At 52.8% G+C, this 19,642-nt stretch overlaps 1 protein-coding gene across 3 annotated transcripts in view; it reads left to right on the forward strand.

Annotated features, from left to right (window-relative positions):
* LOC140399849 (phospholipase A and acyltransferase 3-like) overlaps window positions 1–19,642 on the forward strand; it is a 57,780-nt gene that overhangs the window by 24,270 nt on the left and 13,868 nt on the right. For 2 of the 3 annotated variants that reach the window (XM_072489312.1, XM_072489311.1), the window contains exon 3: window positions 11,532–11,637. In XM_072489312.1, the coding sequence (XP_072345413.1) occupies window positions 11,532–11,637 (106 nt within the window). Of the gene's footprint in view, window positions 1–213; window positions 399–11,531; window positions 11,638–19,642 lie in introns of those variants that run through there. The other variant, XM_072489313.1, reaches the window with a different exon arrangement.

A 19,642-nucleotide genomic window follows, 5' to 3' on the forward strand; every position in this document is an offset into this window, starting at 1 on the left:
GAACCCAGATGGGTCGCATGTGACCCCTGGGCCGCAGGTCATCCAATATTGAGTTACAGGAACCTTTCCCAGCAGCAGATGAGGAATGTTCACAGGTGGGAACCTGCAACTGGCAGGGTATTTGGGCAAAACCTGTATCACAACAACCTTTGTACGTGAGTAATATGGAAAGTGAGATAAGGTGCAAACGTGTCATTAACTGATTATTGCTCCATTTATACTACATATATAAAGGCTGTCAGGGGTCAGTGCGGGGAACAAGCAGTAACAGTCTCCAGGAACTTACATTGTTTCCCAATTCCAGTCTGCAAGTGATTTGAAACTCCATCACAGAGAGACAGGTTACAATTGTCTAATTCTCGATTCCAGTTTGCAGTCACTGATCGATAATGGGAGAAGTAAGTTTGTCTTTTACATTTTTGATCTTTCCCAGTTTTAACATGTTTAACCTCAGCTCTGGATTGTGTCTAACAGGCTTCCTGTTGTTGATAACTGGACCCGGCTGTTTAACTCTATAAATGTTCTCATTAATCCAATATCCCAGAGCCCATTCATTTATCAAATCGGAAATATACGGAGTAAATTGGAACTCACATTGCAATTTAATTTCCTGCCTTGGGTTCGATTCAGGTTTTCCAAGACGTTTTAAGAAATAAATTTAAAGTAACCAATTCATTTTTTTCCAATTAAGGGGCAATTTAGCGTGGCCAATCCGCCTACCCTGCACACCTTTTTGGGTTGTGGGATTGAAACCCACGCAGACACGGGGAGAATGTGCAAACTCCACAAGGATAGTGACCCGGGGCCAGGATTGAACCCGGGTCCTCGCCACCTGTGAGGCAGCAGTGCTAACCACTGCGTCACCGTGCCACCCTGGGTTTTCCAAGACTTGTGGATCTATTTTATTTATTCCAGGATTTCCTGGTCATGGATCTTACAGGGACTGAAGAGTCCCTTGTGGAGTCTCGCTGAGGTTTGCAGCTGTAACAGGAATGAGTGACAATGCCAATTCGATTGAATATTTAATAAAGATAACAACCACAACAATAATAATTATTGTAATAAAACTAAAAAACTAAAAGAGAAAGAAAGAAAACTTCATTGAAAGAAGAAAGCACTTTACACATTGTACGATCCCAGCTGAAGTTACGACTCAACAGTCAGCTCTGCAAATGGAATAAATCGTAACTTTTGGATCCCGGTGGTTCCTCACCTCTGCGGCGTCCGCCAACCTCTGTGTTGGGTGACCGCCCTGTCCTCTGCCACACTGGTCACCTCCAGGGCCCACTCCTCGAAGGAGGTGAGGATTCGCAAGGGAGGGAGCGCTGGGGGTCACTTGGAGATTTGGATTGTGGATGCTCCCTGGGGAGGGAGGGAGGGAGGGGGGGGGGGCATTGGTGTCTACTCACTCGTGCTATCATAGAATTTACAGTGCAGAAGGAGGCCATCCGTCCCATCGAGTCTGCACCGGCCTCTGGAAAGAGCACCAACTTAAGCCCACCCTATCCCCGTAACCCCACCAAACCTTATTCAATAATAATAATCTTTATTAATGTCACAAGTCGGCTTACATTAACACTGCAATGAAGTTACTGTTAAGGTGGCAGCGTCAAACCTGTGAGGACACCTTAAGTGAACTAATTAACGTTGGATTCCGTTGCCAGTTTCGCTGGACCGAGCGCCCGGAAACTCTTGGCAATTGCAGCTCGCTACACCACTTGGAAATGTTTCCGGAAGATCTCGCCTGGAAAGTGGTTAGTCTGTGGAATTCTCTCCCAGAGAAGAGTCGGGACTGTGGGACATTGAACATATTCACAGATGAGTTAGATGGGTTTCTGATCAACAAGAGAGTTGAGGGGTACGGGGACAGGCAGGAAAGTGGAGTTAAGGGCACATTCAGATCAGACATGATCTTATTGAATGGTGGGAAGTGGGGCAGACTCGATGGGCCGAATGGCCTACCCCACCCCTATTTCTTATGATCATCCCTGTCAAGCCCCGTCAGGATCTCACGTTTCAATCAGATCAACTCTCATTCTTCAAAACCCTAAAGAGTAGAGGACCAATCAGCCCTAATCAAGAGGTTTCAGATGATTAAAGGATTCAGTAGGGTCGACAGAGACAAACTATCTCCTCTGGTGCGTGTCGTGTTAATCACCCTGGGGTAACACGGACTGCAACTGGATGCAGTTGTACTTGAAAGTAGACTCCAAACTGTGATGTTAGTTCAATACGCTTTATTGAACTTGTTAAGCAGTGCACACAGTTCGCTGTGGGTTTGACACTCTACTAATCTAAGCGTGCTTACTATAACTAACTAGACCAGACTAGCTCTGAGCCATGTGTAGAAGGTGCAGACTGATATATACACCCTGACTGTCACTACAGTTGTCACCAGTGGAAAGAGGCAGAGTGTTGATGCCTCGTGTGTTTTATAGTAGGAGACCACCTTCCAGTGTTCTGCTTGGTGATTGGTTGTGTTCTGTCCAGTGTGTTGATTGGCTGCACTGGGTGTCTGTCACTGCCTGTCAGTATCTCATTATGTGCATATCATGATAGTGCGGGAATCCAGAACAAAGGTATCTCCTCTCTAACCCTCTCCACATCTCTCTCTCTATTCTCTCTTTCACCAACCTTGAGGGTCACAAGTCCTTGGGCGGGATTCTCCGAAATGGAGACAGTGTTCGCGCCGTCATGAACGCCGTTGAGGTTCACGACGGCGCGAAACGGCTCCTATCCCGACCGATTCAAGGCCCGATAATGGGCTAGGAGCGGCGCCGCGCCATTTACGCGCGCCAGGCCTTGGCGCCGCGGAAATGCGGCGCCACATACATGACGCGGCTGGCGCCGCATAACTTCCGTCACCGGCGTATGCGCGGGTTGGCCGGCGCCAACCCGTGCATGCGTGGTTGCCGTTCTCTCCGAGTCCGCCCCGCAAGAAGATGTCAGACGGATCTTGCGGGGCTGCGGAAGAAAGGAGGTCCTCCTTCAGAGAGGCCGGCCCGACGATCGGTGGGCACCGATCGCGGGCCATACCCCATTTGAGGCCCCCCCCCCACCGTGCAGGATCCTCCCTCCTCCCCCCAGAGACCACCCCCCCCAGCGTTCCCGCTCTGTTCCCGCCGGCAGCGACCAGGTGTGGACGGCGCCGGGGGGAACCCGCCGTTTTGGGCAGGCCGCTCGGCCCATCCGGCACTGAGAATCGTGGGGGTACCGGTGAATCGCCATTTTGGCTGTCTCGGGCGATTCACTGGACCGCGCCGTGCAAAACGCGATTGTACTGATCTGGCCGCTTCCGTGAATCGCGGGAGGGCTTCAGAACGGCGTGGCGGGAAAATTTGGCGACCCAGGCGATTCTCCCAACTGGCGCGGGAGCGGAGAATCGCGCCCCTTATGTTTATTTATTTGATTTGGAGTCACATCGTCTTTGAAAATGTGACTGTGAAGAACTTTGGGATGTTCAATTGATTGATTGATTTGATCGATTGTCACATGTTCATGTGAAGTACAGTGAAAAGTATTTTTCTGCAGCCAAGGGAACGTACACAGTATATACATAGGAGACAAAAAGAATAAAGAATAAATCAACAGGGTACAACAGAGGAGGGCGTTGTGAACAGAGTTCTTGCAGATAACATAGAACATAGACATAGAACGATACAGCGCAGTACAGGCCCTTCGGCCCACGATGTTGCACCGACATGGGAAGTCAAAAAACAAAAGCCATCTAACCTACACTATGCCATTATCATCCATATGCTTATCCAATAAACTTTTAAATGCCCTCAATGTTGGCGAGTTCACTACTGTTGCAGGTAGGGCATTCCACGGCCTCACCACTCTTTGCATAAAGAACCTACCTCTGACCTCTGTCCTATATCTATTACCCCTCAGTTTAAGGCTATGTCCCCTCGTGCTAGCCATTTCCATCCGCGGGAGAAGGCTCTCACTGTCCACCCTATCTAACCCCCTGATCATTTTGTATGCCTCTATTAAGTCTCCTCTGAACCTTCTTCTCTCTAACGAAAACAACCTCAAGTCCATCAGCCTTTCCTCATAAGATTTTCCCTCCATACCAGGCAACATCCTGGTAAATCTCCTCCGCACCCGTTCCAAAGCTTCCACGTCCTTCCTATAATGAGGTGACCAGAACTGTACGCAATACTCCAAAGGCAGCTGTACCAGAGTTTTGTACAGCTGCAACATGACCTCCTGACTCCGGAACTCAATCCCTCTACCAATAAAGGCCAAAACTCCATAGGCCTTCTTCACAACACTATCAACCTGGGTGGCAACTTTCAGGGATCTATGTACATGGACACCTAGATCCCTCTGCTCATCCACACTTCCAAGAATTTTACCATTAGCCAAATATTCCGCATTCCTGTTATTCCTTCCAAAGTGAATCACCTCACACTTCTCTACATTAATCTCCATTTGCCACCTCTCAGCCCAGCTCTGCAGCTTATCTATGTCCCTCTGTAACCTGCTACATCCTTCCGCACTGTCGACAACACCACCGACTTTAGTGTCGTCTGCAAATTTACTCACCCACCCTTCTGCGCCCTCCTCTAGGTCATTTATAAAAATGACAAACAGCAACGGCCCCAGAACAGATCCTTGTGGTACGCCACTTGTAACTGAACTCCATTCTGAACATTTCCCATCAACCACCACCCTCTGTCTTCTTTCAGCTAGCCAATTTCTGATCCACATCTCTAAATCACCCTCAATCCCCAGCCTCCGTATTTTCTGCAAGAGCCTACCGTGGGGAACCTTATCAAACGCTTTACTGAAATCCATATACACATCAACTGCTCTACCCTCGTCTACCTGTTCAGTCACCTTCTCAAAGAACTCGATAAGGTTTGTGAGGCATGACCTACCCTTCACAAAGCCATGCTGACTATCCCTGATCATATTATTCCCATCTAGATGATTATAAATCTTGTCTCTTATAATCCCCTCCAAGGACTTCCGGCTGCGGCGATGACCAGCTAAGCCGCACGTTTCAGCTCGAACGGACCTTCGGGCTCTTTTAAGAGCCCCAACGGGGAATTTTTTCGGGACGAAACCCGGTGTGGGGTGAGACAACAGGGAGTCCCCCCCAACGAAAAAGAAAAATATCTTTGCGGCAAGATCGCGAAGAATCCTCGAGGACAGGGGCAGAAGGAAAAAGGAGCAAGATGGCGGCGGAGAGAGCCCAGGCAACATGGGGGCCGGACCAAGACGAATTTTTGAGACGGTGTGTGGAGCTGCTTAAGAAGGAGGTGCTGGCCCTGATGCTACAAGCAATTGAGGGGCTTAAGGAGGCACAAAAGACCCAGGAGATGGAGCTCCGCGTGATGGAGCAGAAGGTGACGGACAACGAGGACGAGATCCTGGGCCTGGCGGTCAAAACGCAGACGCACGAGGCGCTCCACAAAAAGTGCATTGAAAGGATTGAAGTCCTAGAAAACAGATCACGGAGAAAGAACCTTCGGATCCTGGGTCTCCCCGAGGGAGTGGAAGGAGCGGACGGCGGGGCTTACGTGAGCACGATGCTACGCTCACTAATGGGAGCTGAGGCCCCCTCGGGCCCCTTGGAAGTGGAAGGGGCCCATCGGGTCCCTGCGAGGAGACCAAAGGCGGGAGAACCACCTAGGGCGACGATCGTGCGATTCCATCGCTTCAATGACAGAGAGGTGGTTCTGAGATGGGCCAAAAAGGTACGAAGTAGTAGATGGGAGAATGCGGTGGTACGGGTGTACGAGGATTGGAGTGCGGAGGTAGCGAGAAGGAGGGTGAGTTTTAATCGAGCCAAGGAGGTGCTACACAAGAAGGTGAAGTTTGGGATGTTGCAGCCGGCGCAACTGTGGGTCACGCACCAGGAGAGGCATCACTACTTCAAAACGGCGGAAGAAGCATGGAACTTCATTAAAAACGAGAAACTGGATCAGAACTGAGGGACTGATGTTGGAGGGGAAACGACAATGCTGATGTATATAGAGATGTAAATTGGGGAGGGGGGGGCACTAAGAAATGTGGGCGCCGGTGGGGGGGAAGAAGAGACATAGGCGGGGGATGGGGAATGGGAGTGGGGCGGCAGAGGGAGCTGCGCCACGGGGGGCGGGACGGCTCTAGAGAACACGGGGCTTATTGTTCTTGTTCCCGCGCCAGAAAGATGATGGCGGGAAGATAGGTGCAAGGTAGATGGGAGTTCCCCACACAGGGGGGGTCAAGGAGAGAGCGGGAGAAGCCGGGGTCAGTTGAAGTCAGCTGACTTTCGGAAGCAATATGGGGGGAGTAATCATGCTAGATGGGGATCTAGCGGGGGGGGGGGGGTGGGGGGGGGGGAGATAACTGGGTTGCTGCTGCAGAGATCGAAGAGGAACTGGTAAAAGAAAAGGTGGTCGGGGCGGGAATGCGCCGCCTGGGGAACGGGTGGGTGCGCGGAACCGGGACGTGGGACTGGCCTAGAGAGGGTGATGGCTAGTCGACAGGGGAGGGGGGCAGGCAGCCCCCCAGTTCGGCTGATCACGTGGAACGTGAGAGGCCTAAATGGGCCGATTAAAAGGGCCCGAGTGTTCGCGCACTTGAAAGGATTGAGGGCAGACGTGGCCATGCTTCAGGAGACGCACCTGAAGGTGGCGGACCAAGTTAGGTTAAGGAAAGGATGGGTGGGACAGGTGTTCCACTCAGGGTTGGATGCAAAGAACAGAGGGGTGGCCATACTGGTGGGGAAACGGGTGTCATTCGAAGCTAGGAACATTGTAGCAGACAGCGGAGGCAGATATGTGATGGTGAGTGGCAGACTGGAAGGAATGGAGGTCGTGTTGGTTAACGTATATGCCCCGAATTGGGATGATGCGGGATTTATGAAGCGGATGCTGGGACGTATCCCGGACGTGGAGGTAGGAAACCTGATAATGCGGGGGGGGGGGGACTTCAACACCGTGTTGGATCCAGGGTTAGATAGATCTAGATCTAGGACCGGAAGAAGGCCGGCAGCGGCCAAGGTGCTTAGGGGGTTTATGGACCAAATGGGGGGAGTGGATCCGTGGCGGTTTGTTAGGCCGATGGCCAAAGAGATCTTCTTCTCCCATGTTCACAAGGTGTACTCCCGGATAGATTTCTTTGTTTTGGGAAGGTCACTGATCTCGAGGGTGGAAGGAACTGAGTACTCAACCAACAGCTGTTTCGGATCATGCCCCACACTGGGTGGACCTGGAACTAGGAGAGGAGAGGGAGCAGCGTTCACTCTGGCGACTGGATGTGGGATTACTGGCGGATGAGGGAGTCTGCGGAAGGGTGCGGGGATGTATCGAAAGGTACCTGGAGGCCAATGACGACGGGGAGGTCCGAGTGGGAGTAGTATGGGAAGCACTAAAGGCGGTGGTCAGAGGAGAGCTGATCTCCATCAGGGCCCACAAGGGGAAAATAGAGGCCAAGGAAAGGGAAAGACTACTGGGGGAGATCTTGAGGGTAGATAAAGAATACGCGGAGGCCCCGGATGAAGGACTATACAGGGAGAGGCGACGACTCCAGACGGAGTTCGACCTGTTGACCACAAGGAGGGCGGAGGCATAGTGGAGGAAGGCACAGGGGATGAGATATGAATATGGGGAAAAGGCGAGTCGCCTGTTGGCCCATCAGCTGCGAAAGAGGACAGCGGCGAGGGAGATAGGGGGAATTAGGGATGAAATGGGAGCTACGGTGCGGAGAGCAGGGAAGATAAACGAGGTGTTTAAGACCTTTTACGAGAGACTATATAGGTCCCAACCCCCGGAGGGAAAAGAGGAGATGCGGCAGTTTTTGGACCAATTAAGGTTTCCGAGGGTGGAGGAGCAGGGGGTGGAAGGCCTGGGGGCGCCGATTGGGGTGGACGAGGTTACCAAGGGGCTGGGGAACATGCAGGCAGGGAAGGCCCCGGGACCAGATGGGTTCCCGGTGGAATTCTATAGAAAATATGTGGACTTGTTGGCCCCGCTGCTGGTAAGGACCTTTAACGAGGCCAGAGAAGGGGGGACCCTACCCCCGACAATGTCGGAGGCGACGATATCGCTAATCTTGAAGCGGGATAAAGATCCGCTGCAGTGCGGGTCCTATAGGCCTATCTCACTGCTAAATGTGGACGCCAAGTTGCTAGCAAAGGTGCTGGCAACGAGGATAGAGGATTGTGTCCCGGGGGTGGTGCACAAAGACCAGACAGGGTTCGTAAAGGGGAGACAACTAAATGTCAACGTGCGACGGCTATTAGGGGTGATAATGATGCCCCCAGCAGAGGGGGAGGCAGAGATAGTGGCGGCAATGGACGCAGAGAAGGCATTTGATAGGGTGGAGTGGGAGTATCTATGGGAGGTGCTGAGGAGGTTCGGGTTCGGGGACGGATTTGTCAGCTGGGTTAAACTCCTCTATGGGGCCCCAACGGCAAGTGTGGTCACAGGTCGGCAAAGGTCGGAGTATTTTCGACTACACAGGGGAACAAGACAGGGATGCCCGTTGTCCCCATTACTGTCCACGTTGGCAATTGAACCACTGGCCATAGCGCTGAGAGACTCCAGAAAATGGAGAGGGGTGATTAGAGGGGGAGAGGAACACCGAGTGTCACTCTACGCGGATGACCTACTGTTGTATGTGACGGACCCAGTGGGGGGGATGACAGAGGTCATGCAGGTATTGAGGGAGTTTGGAGATTTCTCGGGATATAGGCTTAACATGGGAAAGAGTGAGCTATTTGTGATACACCCTGGGGACCAGAGTAGAGGGATAGATGGCCTACCACTAAGGAGAGTGGAAAGAAACTTCCGACACCTGGGGATTCAGATAGCCAGGAGCTGGGGAACCTTACACAGACTCAATCTGACACGGCTGGTGGAACAAATGGAAGAGGATTTCAAAAGGTGGGACATGCAGCCGCTGTCACTGGCGGGCAGAGTGCAGGCAATTAAGATGATGGTCCTCCCGAGGTTCCTATTTGTGTTCCAATGTCTCCCTATACTGATCACTAAGGCCTTCTTTAAAAAAATAGATAGGAGCATCACGAGCTTCGTGTGGGCAGGGAAGGCCCCGAGGGTAAGGAGGGGGTTCCTACAACGTAGCAGAGACAGAGGGGGACTGGCGTTGCCGAATTTGGGCGACTACTACTGGGCCGCCAACGTGGCGATGATTCGTAAATGGATGATAGAGGGAGAGGGAGTGGCGTGGAAAAGGTTGGAGATGAAATCCTGCAAAGGGACGAGTTTAAAAGCGCTGGTGACGGCGCCACTACCGCTCTCCCAAAAATAATTTACCATGAACCCAGTGGTGGCGGCAACATTAAGTATCTGGGGGCAATGGAGGCGACAGAGGGGTGTGCTGGGAGCCTCGGTGTGGTCCCCGATCAGGAACAACCATAGGTTTGCCCCAGGGAGGCTGGACGGAGGATTCCAGAACTGGCACCGGGTAGGAATCAGGAGAGTGGGAGATTTATTTATAGACGGGACGTTTACGAGCTAGGGAGCGCTTGAGGAAAAGTATGAGCTGCCCCGGGGAAATTTCTTTAGATATATGCAGGTAAGAGCGTTCACAAAACAACTGGTGAGGGAATTTCCGCTGCTCCCGACACAAGGGATCCAGGACAGGGTGCTTTCGGGGGTGTGGGTCGGGGAGGGCAAAGTGTCAGAGATATACCGGGAGATGAGAGAAGAGGGGGAGGAGTTGGTGGGCGAACTGAAGGGAAAATGGGAAGAAGAGCTCGGGGAGGAGATTGAGGAGGGTTTGTGGGCTGATGCCCTAAGCAAGGTAAATTCCTCTTCCTCGTGTGCCAGGCTTAGCCTGATCCAATTTAAGGTGCTGCATAGAGCACACATAACGGGAGCAAGGTTGAGCAGGTTCTTCGGAGTAGAGGACAAGTGTGGGAGGTGCGGGGGAAGCCCGGCGAACCACACACATATGTTTTGGTTGTGTCCGGCACTGGAGGGGTATTGGAGGGGAGTGACAGGAGTGATCTCGAAGGTGGTGAAGGTCCGGGTCAAGCCAGGCTGGGGGTTAGCTATATTTGGAGTAGCGGATGAGCCGGGAGTGCAGGAGGCGAAAGAGGCCGATGTCGTGGCCTTTGCGTCCCTAGTAGCCCGGCGTAGGATTTTACTCATGTGGAAGGAAGCGAAACCCCCCGGACTGGAGGCCTGGATAAACGATATGGCGGGGTTCATAAAACTAGAGCAGATGAAGTTTGCGCTGAGAGGATCGGCTCAAGGGTTCACCAGACGGTGGCAACCGTTCCTCGACTACCTAGCGGAACGTTAGAGGGAAGATAGATGACCAGCAGCAGCAACTCAGGGAGCGGGGGGGGGGGGGGGGGGGGGGTAAACTGTTTGGGTTTTTGGAGGGGGAGAGGGGGCGGGGGGGGAGTATTACTTTGTGTTATTTGGTTCGTTTACCATGTTAGTTACACAATGTTGTGTTGCAGTTATCATGTTACCTTTATTTTTATTTTTTTTGATTTGTAAGGGAAAAAATTGTGTTTGAAAACTCTAATAAAATATATTTTTTAAAAAATAATAAATAATCCCCTCCAAGACTTTACCCACAACAGACGTGAGGCTCACCGGTCTATAGTTGCCGGGGTTGTCTCTGCTCCCCTTCTTGAACAAAGGGACCACTTTTGCTATCCTCCAGTCCTCTGGCACTATTCCTGTAGCCAATGATGACATAAAAATCAAAGCCAAAGGCTCAGTAATCTCTTCCCTGGCTTCCCAGAGAATCGTAGGATAAATCCCATCAGGTCCCGGGGACTTATCTATTTTCAGCCTGTCCAGAATTGCCAACACCTCTTCCCTACTTACCTCAATGCCATCTATTCTAATAGCCTGGGTCTCAGCATTCTCCTCCACAACATTCTCTTTTTCCTGAGTGAATACTGACGAAAAATATTCATTTAGTATCTCGCCTATCTCTTCAGACTCCACACACAACTTCCCATCCCTGTCCTTGACTGGCCCTACTCTTACCCTAGTCATTCGCTTATTCCTGACATACCTATAGAAAGCTTTTGGGTTTTCCTGATAACAGATCAGTCCGAGGGAGAGTTGTTGAGGAGTCTTGTAGCTGTGGGGAAGAAGCTGTTCCTATGTCTGGATGTGCGGGTCTTCAGACTTCTGTACCTTCTGCCTGATGGAAGGGTCTGGAAGAAGACAATGCCTGGCTGGGAGGTGTCTCTGATACTGCTGTCTGCCTTCCTGAGGCAGCGGGAGGTGGAGACAGAATCAATGTGGGAGTGCAAGCTTGTGTGATGCGTTGGGCTGAGTTCACCACACTCTGCAGTTTCTTGCGAACTTGAACCGAGCAGTTGCCATACCAGGCTGTGATGCAGCCGGATAGGATGCTCTCTATCGCACATCTGAAGAAGTTTGTGAGAGTCGATGCAGACATGCCAAATTACTTTCGCTTCCGTTAAAGGTTCTAAATAAATGCAATTTGTCAGAGCAGTTGTTATTCTGGACCGTAACTGCAGGAACTTCACTTTCAAATGGTCACGTTGATTTCTAGTGTAAACCCCGTCTTCTTTCCAGTCATCTTCTCAACCCAGACCTGGAGATTTGATTGAAATATTCCGAGGTGCCTACCAACACTGGGCTATCTATATCGGAAATGGATATGTCATTCACTTAACTTCAGGTAAAGGCTACTGAATTTTTCTACTTAGATTCAATGATCTTTTCTATTGACAGAATAAAATTATGAACCTGAAGTCTGTCCATAATCCATTATTTCCAATGGAGACTGCCTATGTAAACATCACACTGTAATTACAATATTTCACCAGTGGAGGTGCTGCTGTGTCACCATTGGAAAGAGGGTGTAATTACAGTGACACCGTTCTGAGACCCTGGGCTGGATTCTCCAATCCCTGACGCTGGAATCGCATTCGGCGAGGGGAGCGGAGAATCCCTGATGACACCCAAATTGGGGGGCCGCTTTCGCGATGCTCCGCCTTACCCACAGCCTCAGGACATTGCCTGAGGCCCCCCCCGCCGATGCGCCGTCCCCAACCAGCCAAGTTCCCAACGGCGTGGGGCACTGTGGTCTCACCCGTCGTGAACTCCGTGTGGCGGCTGCAGACTCATTCCAGGGCCGGCACAGTCCGGGGAGGGCCGATCCGCAGGCAGGGGGGGTTTCATTCAGGGCTGGGTGCACTGTGGAGAGTGAGGGGGGGCCCGTTGCGCGCGAGCAGCCGAAGGGGGTACTATCTTTGCGGTCCAGGTCCGTGGGCTGAGTCCGCCATGAACCCCCTCGCGCCGCCACGGACCCGGCAATGCTCCGGGACGTGTCGGCAGCTAGAGCTGGGAGCTCTACGCTGCCTGGCTGCTAGCCCCTCCTTCCTTCGCCAATGGCGGCAAATGTCTTGACATCAAGTTCTGGAATTCCCTCCCTAAACCCCTGCAGCGGACACAAGTGATGGAACCAGTGGGATGTTGTGACCTTACTCCCAATTATTTTGAGGTCAGCATTAATTAGACTGCATGCAGGTAAACTGGCTCAATGTGGGAATGACCTCCCCGCACTCCCTTCCTCTAGCCTGTCTCTGCTACTGTCTGAGTCCACGCTGACTAACTTTAAACCCTCTGTGATAATGTTAACCTCAGCTCCCTGAACTCAATAACCCAGCTTTGACAGAATCGTCCAGACTGGAAACGTTTGCTCCCTTCTCTCTCCCCAGAGGCTGTCAGACCTACTGAGATTGTCCAGTATTTTCTGTTTTTGTTTTAGATTCCAGCATCCACAGTAATTTGCTTTTATCAATAACCCAGCTCTTCATTTCACTCCTCGTTGATACACCTTGGGATATTTAGTCTTAAAGGTAGCAGCGAACTGTAACTTGTAACTAATGGAGGCTTTTAATCAGCTTCAGTAACACATTCCCTTTAACTGTAACTAACCCACAGCCCATCCCTCTAACTGTAAAGACCCTGGATATTCAAACAACCTCAATAAACACTAAAAAAAAGCAAACACGTGTGTGGAATCTGAAACAGAAAATGCTGGAAGAACGCAGGTCTGGCAGCTTCTGTGGTGATAGACTGACCACCAACATTCATTACAAAGCCTACCGACTCCCACAGCCACCTCAGAATGACAGTATAATGCAGTGCAGAAGAGGCCCTTTGGTCCACCGCCACATGAAAGACCCTGACCTGCCCATCTAATCCCATTTGCCAGCACATGGCCCACAGCCTTGAATGTTAAGACGTTTCAAGTACTCACCCAGGTACTTCTTAAAGGATGTCAGGTCACCCGCCTCTACACCCTCCCAGGCAGTGCATTCCAGACCATCACCAACCTCTGGGTAGAAAAGGTTTGAACTCAAACTCCCCCTAAGCCTCCTGCCCCTAACCTTGAACTTGTGTCCCCCTCATAACTGTCCCTTGAACTAAGGGGAACAGCTGCTCCCTATCCATGCCCCTCATAATCTTGTACACCTCGATCAGGTCGCCCCTCAGTCTTCCCTGCTCCAGAGAAAATAACCCGAGCCTATCCAATCTCTCTTTATAACTTAAATGTTCCATCCCAGGCACCATCCTGGTGAATCTCTTCTGCACCCCCTCCAGTGCAATCACATCCTTCCTGTAATGTGGCGACCAGAATTGCACACAGTACTCCCGCTGTGGCCTCACCAAAGTTCTATACAACTCCAACAGGACCTCCCTGCTTTTGTAATCCATGCCTCGATTGATAAAGGCAAGTGTCCCATGAGCCTTTTTCACCTCCCTATTAACCTGCCCTTCTGCCTTCAGAGATTTATGGACAAACACGCCAAGCTCCCTCTGTTCCTCGGAACGTCCCAGTGTCAGGCCGCTCATTGAATATTTCCTTGTTAAACTGCTCCTTCCAAAATGTATCAGCTCGGACTTTTCTGGGTTAAATTCCATCTGCCACGTTTCTGCCCATTTGACCATCCCGTCTGTATCTTCCTGTAGCCCGGGACTCTCAGCCTCACTGTTAACCACCCGGCCAATCTCTGTGTCATCCACAATCTTACTGATCACACCCCACCCCCCCCCCCCCCCACACATAGTCATCTATGTTGTTTATATAAATGATGAATAATAGGGGGCCCAGCACAGATCCCTGTGGTCCGACACTGGACACTGACTTCCAGTCACTAAAGCAGACGTCTGTCATCACCGTTCTTGTCTCCTACAGCTCAGCCAATTTGAATCCACCTTATCAAGTTACCCTGGGACCACATTAGTTGTTCTCCAGTTCTCTGGCACCTCCCCGGTGGCCAGGCAGGAATTAAAGATTTGGGGTCAGATCCCCTGCAATCTCCTCCCTCGCACCCCACAGCATCCTGGGACACAATTCATTCGGACCTGAAGATTTGTCCACTTTTAAGCCTGCCAGCACCTCCGAAACCTTGTCACCCCCAATGTCAATGTGCCCAAGAAACTCCTAGTCTCCCTGAGGTACCCTCAATAATGATGCTTAGAGATTAAACTGTAAAGAAGGCTTTATTAAGCTAATAACTATGCTACAGATTTGGACGAGAGCTGACTGCTATACAGACCATGAGGCAGGCCTTTATGTATGGCTCCCAGATGGGCGGAGCCAGAGGCGGAGTCCCCAGGGTTCCAAGCCTGGTCTTAAAGGGGACATCACCTTACATGATGATAAGGCAGTAACCGTTCATCACATTCGCCCCCCGTTTAAAAAGGAGTCCGGCGGGGATGAAGTGCCATCATAGGTCCATCCGTCTCGGCGGCCGGATCATCCTCCTCGATCTCCTCAGTTCGGGCGATGGTGCGGCGGTCACGGACGTCCCGGTTGAGGGCACATCCGGGAGCACAGCGGTCGGAGCTTCGGTCCGGGTCGGGGCAGGGGAACTAGGCAGGGCCGGGGGTAGCGGAGCCGGCGCCGGCGGGGTGTGTAAAGGGTGGGGGGCGCACGGTAGGAGCTCACCAACGGGTGGTAGGGCCGGAAGGGGGTGTTGTAGGGGGTGACGGGTCCTGCAGGGGAGCGGCGCGGGAAGGGGCGTCTGTGGTGGAGGATCCAGCGGGCGCCAGATCCCGGAGGGAAACCGTATCTTGCCTGCCGTCGGAGTACTCCACGTAGGCGTAACTGGGGTTGGCGTGGAGCAGTCGGACCTTTTCAACTAGGGGGTCCGTTTTATGGCTCCTCACGTGCCTCCGGAGAAGAACAGGTCCCGGAGCCGTCAGCCAAGGTGGAAGCGAGACCCCGGAGGTAGACTTCCTGGGGAAGAGAAACAATCGCTCATGAGGGGTCTCATTTGTGGCCGTGCAGAGGAGTGACCTAATGGAGTGTAGGGCATCGGGTAGGACCTCCTGCCAGCGGGTGGTTGGGAGATTTCTCGACCGCAGGGCCAGAAGGACAGCCTTCCACACGGTCGCATTCTCCCTCTCCACCTGCCCGTTTCCCCGTGGGTTATAGCTGGTCGTTCTGCTCGAGGCGGTGCCTTTGCTGAGCAGATACTGACGCAGTTCATCGCTGATGAACGATGTACCCCGGTCGCTGTGGATATAAGCAGGGAAACCGAACAGGGTGAAGATGCTGTGCAGTGCCTTAATCACCGTGGCTGAGGTCATGTCGGTGCAGAGAATGGCGAATGGGAAACGGGAGAACTCATCGATCACGGTGAGGAAATAGGCATAACGGTTGGTGGACGGGAGGGGCCCCTTGAAGTCCACGCTCAGTCGCTCAAAGGGGCCCGAGGCCTTCACGAGCCGAACCTTGTCTGGCCGATAGAAGTGCGGTTTGCACTCCGCACAGACCTGGCAGGCCCTGACCATGGCCTTGACCTCCTTGGTTGAGTAAGGTAGGTTGGGGGACTTAATGAAATGGACGAGCCGGGTAACCCCCGGGTGGCAGAGGTCATTGTGGATGGCTTGCAGGCGGTCCTCCTGCGCGTTGGCGCATGTGCCGCGGGACAGGGCATCTGGGGGCTCGTTGAGCTCCCCTGGACAATACTTGATATCGTACGAGTAGGTGGAGAGTTCGATCCTCCACCTCAAAATTTTATCGTTTTTTATTTTGCCCCGTTGCATGTTATCGAACATATAGGCGACCGACCGTTGGTCGGTGACGAGGGTAAACCTCCTACCGGCGAGGTAGTGTCTCCAGCACCGCACAGCCTCCACAATGGCTTGTGCCTCCTTTTCGACTGCAGAGTGTCGAATCTCGGAGGCGGTGAGGGTTCGAGAGAAGAACGCTACTGGTCTGCCTCCTTGATTGAGGGTAGCAGCCAGGGCGATGTCTGATGCATCGCTCTCTCTCTGGAAAGGGATGGTTTCGTCCACCGCGTGCATGGCGGCCTTGATGATGTCGGCCTTGATGCGGTTGAAGGCCAATTGAGCCTCAGCCGAGAGGGGAAAAGTGGTGGTCTTTAGGAGTGGGCGGGCTTTGTCCGCATACTTGGGGACCCACTGGGCGTAATAGGAGAAAAGCCCCAAGCGCCGTTTGAGGGCCTTGAGGCTGCGGGGGAGAGGGAGTTCCTTAAGGGGGCGCATGCGGTCGGGGTCGGGACCTAGGACCCCGTCTTCCACGCCATAGCCGAGGATGGCCAGCCGGGTGGTGTGGAAAACGCATTTGCCCTCGTTATAGGTCAGGTTAAGGGCTCGGGCGGTCTGGAGGAACTTTTTGAGGTTAGCGTCATGGTCCTGCTGATCATGGCCGCAGATGGTGACATTGTCCAAGTACGGGTATGTAGCCCGCAAACCGTACTGGTCCACCATTTGGTCCATCGCCCTTTGAAAGACGGAGACCCCATTTGTGACACCAAAGGGGACCCTGAGGAAGTGGAAGAGCCGGAAGGCTGCTTCGAAGGCAGTATAGAGGCGGTCTTTCGGTCGGATGTGGAGCTGGTGATAGGCAAATTTGTGGTCGACCGTGGAAAAGACTCGGTATTGGGCGATCCGATTTACCATTTCCGCGATGCGAGGAAGGGGGTACACATCAAGCTGCGTGAATCGGTTTATGGTCTGGCTATAATCCACGACCATCCGTTTCTTGTCCCCGGACCGGACTACCACCACTTGCGCTCTCCAAGGGCTGTTGCTATCCTCGATGACCCCCTCTCCCAGTAAACGCTGGACCTCTGACTTGATAAAAGCCATATCTTGGGCACTGTAGCGCCGGCTCCTGGTGGCGACGGGCTTACAGTCGGGAGTGAGGTTAGCGAATAGCGAGGGGGGTGCGACTTTCAGTGTCGCAAGGCAGCACACCGTGAGGGGGGGCAAGGGTCCGCCGAACTTCAGTGTCAGGCTCGGTGGCTGCACTGGAAATCCAGTCCGAGCAGCAGGGGGGCACAGAGGTGAGGGAGGATATAAAATTTGAAACGGGTGTATTTGGCACCCTGGATCGAGAGATCCGCAATACAGTACCCAGTGATTTGTACCGAGTGGGACCCAGATGCGAGGGCTATGGTTTGGGATGTGGGATGGGTGCGTAGGGAGCAGCGCCTTACCGTTTCAGGGTGGATAAAGCTCTCCGTGCTCCGGGAGTCGAAGAGGCATGCAGTGTCGTGCCCGTTGACCTGGACCTGCATCATGGAGTTCTGCAGGTGTTTCGGCCGAGTTTGATCGAGGGTGATCACACCCAGTCGCGGGTAGTTGGAGTCGTAAAATGGCCGCTGCCGTTGGTCGCACGTGTCGGGTCGAGAAGATGGCCGCCGACCAGATGGCCGCTCCCATGATTCGCACGAGGCTGATGACGCGTCAGAAGAGGACGTGTTGGGTCGGTGCGCAGCAGCATTGCGAGGCCTACGGGCCTGAGAGCCTGATTTTCGGGCCGGCTGTTCTTTGTTTTTCTGGCCCCTGGGTCTGGCCAGGCAGACCCTCGCAAAGTGCCCTTTCTTCACGCAGTCGCTGCAGATCGCGGAGCGGGCTGGGCAGCGTGGGCGTGGGTGCTGACCCTGCCCGCAGAAGTAGCAAGGTGTGCCCCCATGGTGAGCGGGTCGCCGCGTGGCGCAGGCCTGTAATACGGGCGAGTCTGAGGAAGTCCAGGGGGGGGCTGGCAGAGTCCGCGGGGTACGAACCCAAGTTATGTCGGACCACCTCCAGCGAGGAGGCGAGCGTTAGCGTCTCCTGGAGGTCTTTTGCCCCGTTTTCGAGCAGTTGCTGCCGGATGTAGGTTGAGCGGATGCCGGACACGAAAGAATCTCTGATGTGCAGGTTCATATGGACTTACCCTGTCACATCCTGATGGTCACAGTCCCTGGCCAGCGCGGTGAGTTTCTCAACAAACTCGTCGAGCGATTCCCCCGAGCGCTGCCGGCAGGTAGAGAGCAGATGCCGGGCGTGCACCTCATTGACGGGTTTGACAAACCACTTGCGGAGCAACTCAATCGCTTCCTCATAAATCGTCGCCTTTTCGAGCGTGGCGGAGATTCTGTGACTCACCCGGGCGTGGAGTAGACGCAGTTTGCGTGGCCCCAGGATGGGAGTCTCTGCGGAGTCCAGGTAGGCCTCGAAGCACCGCAGCCAGTATTTAAAAATTTCCTATGCCTCCGGCGTTCGTGCTTCTAGATTGAGCTTCTCTGGTTTTAGGCCTGCGTCCATCCTGAATCTAGTTTAGCCTAATAAATTGAGGTACCCTCAATAATGATGCTTTGGGATTAAACTGTAAAGAAGGCTTTATTAGGCTAATAACTATGCTACAGATTTGGACGAGAGCTGACTGCTATACAGACCATGAGGCAGGCCTTTATGTATGGCTCCCAGATGGGCGGAGCCCCCAGGGTTCCAAGCCTGGTCTTAAAGGGGACATCACCTTACATGATGATAAGGCAGTAACCGTTCATCACACTCCCTCAATTACAGCTCCTCACATCCTGCTTCCTGTAAGGACTCTGTCCCTTTCTCCCAGTTCCTCTGCCTCCGTCGCACCTGTTCTGATGATGCCACCTTTGAAAATGGAGCTTCTAACATGTCTCCCTATTTTTAAATTGAGATACCCCCCACACCACAGTGGTTGACAGATGATAGGGTCCCATGATAGGGTCCCCCTTTTCCTCACTTTCTACTCCAACAAACTCCACATTCAAAGGATCATCCTCCGTCATTTCTGCCAACTCCAGCATGGTGCCACCACCAAACACATCTTCCCCTCACCCCCTCGTCAGCATTCTGCAGAAACCGCTCCCTTCGTTGCACCTTGGTCCACTTCTACATCACCCCCAACACCCCAGCCCCTTCCCACAGCACTTTCGATGCAATCTCAGAAGGTGCAACACCTTCTTCTGTAGCCATGTAAAATGGCTGCGTTCCGATTAATCTGGCCAAAACCCAGTTTAAAATGGCTAACCCGAAAGACTGCTGGGAAAAGCAGCCAAGAAGACACACGAAGGCAGCTGCAGACAGGTTTGCATATTCACCTCTGGGAACGTAGCCCAGATCGATACTCAGGGCTATCAACAGCCCTTCAACACAGGTATCTGCAGTTTCATTCAGGACTGTTTACACCTAATCAACTCAGACATCCAGTTAAATCGGCTATCCCCTGGAATTGCAACATATTAGCAATTGAATATCGGGCCAGACCTGACGGCGCCTGCAGTGGCCGAAACAAAGACAGGTGAGCGACCACCCCCCCCGATCGGGGAATCGCCTCACCATTGGACACATCGACCCCAGAGACTGGGGACAGAATCCAATCACTTGGGACTCAG

Source organism: Scyliorhinus torazame, chromosome 24, assembly GCF_047496885.1.
Source record: "Scyliorhinus torazame isolate Kashiwa2021f chromosome 24, sScyTor2.1, whole genome shotgun sequence".
NCBI lineage: Eukaryota > Metazoa > Chordata > Chondrichthyes > Carcharhiniformes > Scyliorhinidae > Scyliorhinus > Scyliorhinus torazame.